The sequence below is a fragment of the Salvelinus fontinalis genome, chromosome 17 (assembly GCF_029448725.1).
Source record: "Salvelinus fontinalis isolate EN_2023a chromosome 17, ASM2944872v1, whole genome shotgun sequence".
In the NCBI taxonomy this organism is placed as follows: domain Eukaryota; kingdom Metazoa; phylum Chordata; class Actinopteri; order Salmoniformes; family Salmonidae; genus Salvelinus; species Salvelinus fontinalis.
The window spans coordinates 39,250,087-39,259,109 of NC_074681.1; the positions used below are offsets into that span (position 1 = coordinate 39,250,087).

Below are 9,023 nucleotides of genomic sequence, written 5' to 3' on the forward strand. Positions count from 1 at the left end.
TCACTAGTTCTAAAAACATCAAGTGATTTTGCATAGCCGCATCGTTTCAACAGAAATACTCATCATAAATGTAGATGATAATACAAGTTATACACATGGAACTATAGAAATACCTCTCCTTAATGCAACCGCTGTGTCAGATTTTTTTAATTACGGAAAAAGCAAACCATGCAATAATCTGAGACGGCGCTCAGAACAATAGTCAAATTAGCCACCATGTTGGAGTCAACAGAAACCAGAAAATATATAAATGTTTCCTTACCTTTGATGAACTTCATCAGAATGCAGTCCTAGGAATCCCAGGTCCACAATAAATGCATGGTTTGTTTGATAATGTCCGTTATTTATGTCCAATTAGCTACTTTGGTTAGCGCGTTTGGTAAACAATTCCAAAGTCACAAAGCGCGTCCACTATAACGTGTCGAAATGTCCAAAAGTTCCGTAACAGTCAGTAGAAACATGTCAAACGATGTATTGAATCAATCTTAAGAATGTTGTTAACATACATCTTGAATAACGTTCCAACCGGAGAAATACATTGACTTCAGTTGAGAGATGGAACGGAGCTGCCTATCACGTGAACGCGCATGTTCAATGCGTGGTCACCTCATGGCAGTGATTACTCATTCCTGTCTCGCTCGGCCCCCCCTTCACATTAGAGTCATCAGACAACGTTCTATTGACTGTTGACATCTAGTGGAAGCCGTAGGAAGTGAAAACTCATCCATATCTCGCTGTAATTTCATTGGGAGCTTGAATGAAAATCTAGCAGCCTCAGAAAAAATCCAAACAGGAAGTGGAACTTCTCCGGTTTTTGCCTGCCATATGAGTTCTGTTATACTCACAGACATATTTCAAACAGTTTTAGAAACTTCAGAGTGTTTTCTATCCAATACTAATAATAATATGCATATATTAGCAACTATGACTGAGGAGCAGGCTGTTTACTCTGGGCACCTCTGTGCACCTTTCATCCAAGCTACTCAATACTGCCCCTGCAGCCATAAGAAGTTAACAGCACTATCAACATGGCAGGTCCTACAGGCTCTAGTTTTGTCGCACCTGGACTACTGTTCAGTCGTGTGGTCTGGGGCTGCAAAGATTACAATTGGCTCAGAAAAAAATACAATTGGCTCAGAACAGGGCAGCACAGCTGTCCCTTGGATTTACACAGAGAGCAAACCGTTAATAATATTCATGTCATTCTCTCCTGGCTCAAAGTAGAGGAGAGATTGACTTCATCACTACTGTGAGTGCTATTAACATGTTGAAAGCACAGAGCTGTCTGTTTTTAAACGACTAGCACACAGCTCAGACACCCATGCATACCCTACAAGACATGCCACCGGAAGTCTCTTCACAGTCCCCATGTCCAGAACAGACTATGGGAGGCGCACAGTACTACATAGACCCATGACTACATGGAACTCTATTCCACATAATCAGGTAACTGATGCAAGCAGTAGAATCAGATTTTTTTTTAAATAGATATAAATACACCTTATGAAACAGCGGGGACTGTGAAGCAACACAAACATAGGCACTAAACACATGTACACATGGCTTTTGTGTTGTAGATATGTGGTAGGGGAGTACGGGCCTGAGGGCAGTCAGTGTGTTGTGAATTCTGTAATTAATGTATTGTAATGTTTTTAAAATTGTATAACTGCCTTAATTTTGCCGGACCCCAGGAAGAGTACTTGCTGCCTTGGCAGCAGCTTATGGGGATCCATAATAAATACAAAAACAATAAATATGCAACCAACCCAAACTGAAATCCTATCAGAAACATGTTGGGTTGTTTTCACAGCTTTTGTATTTCCTTACAACCGGTCAAACTGATGTCAATTGGAAATTTGGCACTGAAAATGTTTCCCATTTTTCTTTTCTTTTTCCCCGGTCCCTAAATGTCTTTGCTCCGCGAAAGAAGCAGGGATGACATTACTTTACCGATGTCAACTTGATTCATTCTATAATTTATGACATTCTGGTGAGCAAGTGTTTATTTGGTCTTCTAGGTTAATGTATACTGACAGAAGAGAAGCTGCATGTATTTAATTATAGACAAGTTGACTAACAAATGACAGACATTCTAAGTAGAAACATATGTAAATTAGGCAAAGAAAATCCTGCATCCCTTGTCATAAAATCATTCCGCCGTCTGACTATATTTACTATATTTGGGCGTCGCGTGCGGGCCTCAGATTTTCCCTTCATCACATAGTCAGGCGTTTGCAGATGGGTTATTAACGATTGCAGGCGGGTGCAGGTGAACAAACAGCTGACCCGTACACCACTAATGGCCACCTCTGTGCTTTTCCTTCTCCAGAACATTCCAACCCTGGGGACCGTCGCCATAACAATGGCGCTGCATAACTGTGATGAGGTGGTGGTGGCTGGCTTCGGTTATGACATGAACATGCCTCACGCACCCTTGCACTACTACGAAACAGTCAAGATGTCCGCCATCAAAGAGGTGCGTGTTTTTGTTGCATTCATATCAACTGGAAATGGGTACATCTCAGTAGTCTTCGAGTGGCGTGTCCTCTCCTTGTCTACGCTAAGTCAATGTGAAAGAACTGGAAGAGTGAAAACGCATTGTCAGTGCACAAATCCACCGTATTGCTTTCCCCGATCCTGTGTTTTCAGGAGAGTGCAGATGAGAGAGCGGAGACTACATTGGCTCCCCGCTAGACCTGTTGACTGACGAGAGTGTTATTCCATTATCTGTGTCTTTTGATTGGCTCTCGTATCCCCCCCCCCTCCCTTTGAACTATGACCAAATAAATTACCCCAAGACGGGGCGTTTTAATCCTCCACTCCAGACTGCATCAGTGTTCTGTTTTTACAGATGTCACAGAGGGGAGCTGACGTAGGAACTATGAGCTCAGAATGATAACCTTTGTCTAAACTCCCGGTGAACTCCTGACATTTGCCATGTTGAGCAATGCAATCAATGGAAACATCATCTAGTAGGTCTATCGTCATTGGAACACAAAGACTACCGCTCCCTCATGTCCTTCCGCTGGTGGTAATGTGCTGAGGTCACCTCTGAGGGGGTGATGAGATGCAGTAGTATCCTTACTCACTGTCTGAACTAGTCCCCTCCTCCAGCCAGCGTTACCCACCGTAGATGCGAGATGGATCAAGGTGTTTTTCAACTTTCTCTAGCTTAGTGTAAAGGGGTCGTACAGGAGTGAATGTAGAATACCACACTGTACAGCATGGCTGTACACACCATTTGTATGTGTGTGTTATGTGGATGCAAAGATGTTAAAGCAAGAGGGAGGTTGCTTCCATATCACCTACTTTCTGAACTAGCTCCTCATCCCTGGACTTTCAGCCTGAATCAGATAGCAAGGCCTGAAGAGACACACCGGTGTTACCGCTCACATGGGTTTCCCGGCCATGCTCCCTGTAGAGCATTGAAACCCTAGCCCTGGTTCCGTGTGAGTGAGATCCGTCAGTGTCCCGGCCGGGCCGACCCAGACAGGCCAGGGGCCCTCAAACGGCTCGGCCCCACAGCTTGGACCCAGGTGGGTTCCCTGGGGCAGCTGTGGGGCCCGGTTCAGCCCGGTCCTCGCACTCTCAGGCCCCAGAGCCCACCACCTGCTCTGGTTACACACTCTGCCGACCGGACTGACGCCCTGGATCACAATGGGGAGGGAAACACGGTGTGGCTCCATACACACTTAAACAAACGTATACACACTATAATCTATCACACATTTATCAGAAAAACAATGCATGCTTTTACTCTTAACCAGGTCAAGTGAAATGTTTTGATGCAGAGAGAGATGATGCAAACAGAATAGAATGCAAGGAACGTCCTTCAAGTTTAGGCTGATGAGAACAGGGTCTTTGGACCTGACCTGCATTCATCTGACATGCTTCTTGTTTCTGATTGTGTTCCCTTGCACCTCCGCAGTCCTGGACACACAACATATCCAAGGAGAAGGAGTTCCTCCGCAAGCTGGTGAAGGCCAACATCATCACGGACCTGACTAATGGGATCTGAGTCTGACCATCCAAGAGGTTTGCCTTTTCCCAAAAGAACTACAGAACAGAGGATGCTGGGAATTAACCTGGGTGGTGGAGGGGAGAGGACCCTTAGAACCCAGACCCTGGTGGTCTGCACACTGCCTGAGTTTTTATGTAGAGGAGATTTAAGCGGATGACTCGATGGAAAGGCGCACATATGTGCCTTCTGACCCAGAGGCTCCTGTCTGACACAGCCAAGAGGGACGGGCATGGATCGAACGCCAGTGAGCGGACAATCGGACAACCGCGTTTACCGTTTTGAAACCAGCGAGCATCGAATGAACACATGAGTGGTATGGAAGAGAAGGACGGAAGGTCTGACAGACAGATGTAGAGACTGACAGACTGCAGGAGAGAGACAGAGGGACAGATAGTTACAGCAGTGCCAAATGTACCTCGTTACAAAGGGGGGAGGAGAATACCTCTCCCTCTACTGCCTGAATGTATTTACTTTAACAGTGTAAATGTCAAAAAAATGTACTATGCTTTTTAACAAGCTCCAGCGACCTCCACCCCATCCCCAGTTCTCTCAGTACTGTCTTTCCCGGCGAGCCTCCATCCAGGCCTGGTGGGGAGAAACCTTTTTCAAACCTCTATCTCCCCCTTCTCACTTCCATATCGGCAGGTGTTTTCCCCGTGCGTTTTGAGATTAGCATTTCAGATTTTAACAGGAAGTTTAAATTGGATTATTTTATTTTGGTTAAATGTATTTATAATTTAAGGCTGATAGAGCACTAACTATCTTTTCCTTCTAACAGTTTGCCTTAACGTGCTTCCTCAATGATTCATAAATTGTTGAGTGGATGTCCCTCAAATCCTAGTATTTCTAATATGGCTCTTCACAAAATCAGAACAATTATATTTCCGGTCGAAAACGTTCTAAATGAAGATACCACTTTTTATTTTTTATTTTTACAAACACAGGAGCTTGTTGAATTGTGTTGTGAATATCATTATGTGAGCGGTGAGACAGAGAGCCTAGGCCTAGGTTACCAGCCACGCAGCGAGAGAGTGGAGATGGGAACTCTCCATTATTTGTGTGGCGCTGAGAAACATTCCTAATTTGTCCACATGCAGAGCTTATGTTCCCTTCCGCCATGAAACTATATGTTGCCAAGTTTATTTTCCCTGACTCGTAGCACATGCGAAAATAGTTAACTTAACCTTTATTTTTATTTCCCCTGTTATGATGGTTGAATATACACCATTGTGGAAACAGTGAAATCCCTGTTTTAGAGACCACAACCCGGTAGATGGATACACAGTTAAAGGGCAAGCAGGTGTTTGTTTACGATAATTCTGTTTAATATCAGTTCATTATTACATGAATGAACCTTGCACAGGCTATATAAAGTTTAAACCTGTGTGGCTGGTAAAAGTTTGAGTAGCCAATTTTTGCAGCCTTATAGCCTATTCGATTCTGGGAATTGTTTGTTTCAATTTCAAACAATATTGAATGTAAAGGTATTGTTTTATGTCGGCTATAGGCTTTCATTAGTTAAGAAGGCTAATTGGAAGGCTCTTTTTAAAAGCGATTTGAGTTGTCAATGTGCTGCATTGTGAATTATAAGAGAGGCTTATCGTTAATTCATGGCATTCTTTTATCCATATCTTGAATAGACATGCAGACAAATTAATAGATGGAAGGGGAACACCTATTACCCTCCTACTCTGGAGTCATAAAAATAATTGAAATATATACATTTTTTGGCGGATCGGCTCTCTGAACAATTCTATGTGGTTGGTTCGGGTTGTGGAGAAAAATCTGTCCTGATGTCAAATATCGGTTGGGGCTCGGAATTGATGTGCCTGACCCTGGCAAGACTCTAGATTGCAGTAAATTATCCACAGGAGGTGTATTATAATATCCTTTTGACTTGCAATATTAAACCCAGACTGGTATTACAATGTGAAAGCTTACTGGTCCCAAGTTTCTCAGCAAAAACCGCAATTTTTTTTGTTAGTTACAGTTCAGTATTTAAGTGTTGCTCCGTGCATAGCAGTGGTTCAGTATTGACCAGATAAGACCACGCTATGGTTGCCTTTTCTGCCTCCCTCGCTGCTTCCCTCAACATCAACAAAACTTAAGAATGTCAATTTTAAGATTTGAATATTTAAAAATGTACCGAATGTAATAATCAGCTTTATATGGTGAATTTTATTCTGACATGATAAGTTTTGTTTTGTTTGTACTATTTTTGGGGTGACATTTGAGTTGTTTTTTTGAAAGTCAGTCATTTTCTGAGGCTTTTTTAAATACTTTTATTTTTTTATTGTGCTTCCTGGACTGGACAGGAATTTAAACAGAATTGACCCCAACCCTGTTTTTCCAGCCTGGTCACTAAGCAGAATATAACTATTAAAACTGGAGACAACAATGACTTCATACAGGAAACCTCACCATATCACCCATTGGTAGAGGTCTATATCAGTTCTCACCTTGCCCTGAGCAATCAATCACTGGCAAGGTCGTTAAACTTCAAATCACAAGTGTTGCTGTTTCTTTTTATATTATATATACAGTGCCTTCAGAAAGTATTCATTCTCCTTGACTTATTCCACATTCTGTTACAGCCTGAATTCAAAATGGATTTTCTCACCCATCTACACACAATACCCCATAATGACAGTGAGAAAATGTTTTTTTTTTTTTTTTTATGTATCACATTTATGTAAATTAGATATTTATGTATTTTTTTTAAGATAAGTATTCACACCTCTGAGTCAATACTTTGTAATCGCCACCAAAGTTGCTTCTACATCTGTCTTTTTGGTTAAGTTTCTAGGAGCTTTGCACATCGGGATTGTACAATATTGGCCCAAAATTATTTTTCAAATTCTTCCATCTCTGTCAACTGTATAGTTAATCATTGCTAGACAACCATTTTAAAGTCTTGCCATAGATTTAAGACGATTTAAGTTATAACTGTAACTAGGCCACAGAAGCATTCAATGATGTCTTGTTAAGCAACTCTAGTATAGATTTGGCCTTGTGTTTGAGGTATTGTCCTGTTAAAAGGTGAATTTGTCTCCCAGTGTCTGTTGGAAAGCAGACTGAACCAAGTTTTCCTCTAGAATTTTCCCTTTGCTTATAGCTGTATTCCTCTTATTTTTGTCCCCCAAAAACTCCATAGTCCTTGCCAATGACAAGCATACCCATAACGTGATGCAGCCACCACCATGCTTGAAAATATGAAGTGGTAATTGGATTTGCCCCTAATGTAATGCTTTGTATTTAGGACAAAAAGTAAAAATTCTTTGGTACATTTTTTGCAGTATTACTTTATTGCAAACAGGATGCTTGTTTTGTAATATTTTTATTCTGTCCAAGCTTCCTTCTATTCACTCTTGTCAGTTAGGTTAGTATTGTGGAGTAACTGACTGGGTGTATTTATGCACCATCCAGAGCCTAATTAATAACTTAACCCGATGCTCAAAGGGATATTCAGCGTCTGCTTCTTTCTTATTTTTATTTTTTTACACACATCTACCAATCAGTGCTCTTTGCGAGGCATTGAAAAACCTCCCTTGAATCTGTGCTTGTAATTCACTACTCGATTGAGGGCCCTTAGAATTATCTGTATGTGTGGGGATTAGAGATGGGGTAGTTACTCCATAATCATGTCAACCGCTATTATTGAACATGGAATGAGTCTGTGCAACTTATTATGCGATTTGTTAAGCACATTTTTATTCCTTAACGTATTTAGGCTTGCCATAACAAAAGGCTTAAATATTTATTGATTCAAGACATTTCGGCTTTTAATTTCGCAATAATTTCTAATATTTTCTACAAACAAAATTCCACGTTGACATTATGGGGTATGGAGTACCACAGTATGTGTCAAAATACCAATAAAACCTAGTGGTCAAACGGTAATGGTTCCAATCGTTTCTCCACCATTCATTTTTCCCATAGGGGATTTTGGAAACACTTCAAATAAAGGGGCTGTGTTTAGTGTAGGCTTACCCTGGCGTGACATTTTATTAACCATGTAAATCTCTCTCGGACAAAGTGACTTTTATAAATATATATTTACCTGTATTTACCCCCCAAAATCAAATAATTAGCTGCTAATGTGGCTATCATAAAGAACTACAAATGCCATGATGATCTGGATTGAGACTGCGAAATCGAGGCAAAGGTAAACATCTCTGGATTAACCATCTAATGCTAGCTAAGTATAGTAATGAATAAATAGGCTACATTTCTTTAAATGGACAATAAATTGACACAATACCTGTCAGCAAAAGTATCAGCTAGAAATGATGTGCAGTAGTTTTGCATGATGTCTACTTTTATGCCTATTAGCATTTTTGAATCTGAGAGTAAGTAGAGCCGGATATATTGATGAAAGTCACCTTGTCCGAGAGATTTACATGGTTATCAAAATGTTATGCCAGGGTAAGCTTACACGAAACAAAGCTCTTATTTTAAGTGTTCCTAAAGTGAATGGTGGAAAAATTATTGGAACCTGTTTTGACCGCTAGGTTTTATGGCACCTCCACTGTGGTGCCCTATTGTGTGTAGATCAGGGACACAATCTCAATTGAATCAATTTGAAATTCAGGCTGTAACAACAACATTTGGAAAGAGTAAAGGCTTGTGGATACTTTCTGAAGGCATTGTATAAGCGTCTGTGTGTGTATATATAGACTTTGTCCTATCTGCGACTTGTTAATAAATACGTTGACCCTTTGGTCGCTTGGTAAGGTGACTGATGTATGGTGTGTATTTATTTATTTGTTGTTGTTTTTTTTTTGTTAAAACATAAAGGACTGTCAATGGGTGGTCTAGTTTGCAGGCAACTATCTGTGCAGGTTTTAGGTTAGGTTACAATGTCCTGGTGTTCTTTCCTGTTGTGCAGCCCCCATACTATAGCTGTGTCCATTATTCTTTTATAGAGATTATAGGCTCCACAGGAAACATACTGTTAAGTTAAAAAAGCATTGGTCTAAGCCTGGAGCAGGATTTCCTGATT

General features: G+C 41.0%; 1 protein-coding gene across 3 annotated transcripts in view; it reads left to right on the forward strand.

Moving 5' to 3' along the window:
• LOC129814337 (CMP-N-acetylneuraminate-beta-1,4-galactoside alpha-2,3-sialyltransferase-like) overlaps window positions 1-8,759 on the forward strand; it is an 81,564-nt gene extending 72,805 nt beyond the window's left edge. For all 3 annotated transcript variants that reach the window (XM_055867411.1, XM_055867413.1, XM_055867412.1), the window contains 2 exons: window positions 2,330-2,476; window positions 3,929-8,759. In XM_055867411.1, coding sequence (XP_055723386.1) covers window positions 2,330-2,476; window positions 3,929-4,018 — 237 coding nt within the window. In that variant the 3' untranslated portion in view covers window positions 4,019-8,759. The remainder of the gene's footprint in view (window positions 1-2,329; window positions 2,477-3,928) is intronic.
• The last annotated feature ends 264 nt before the right edge of the window (window positions 8,760-9,023 follow it).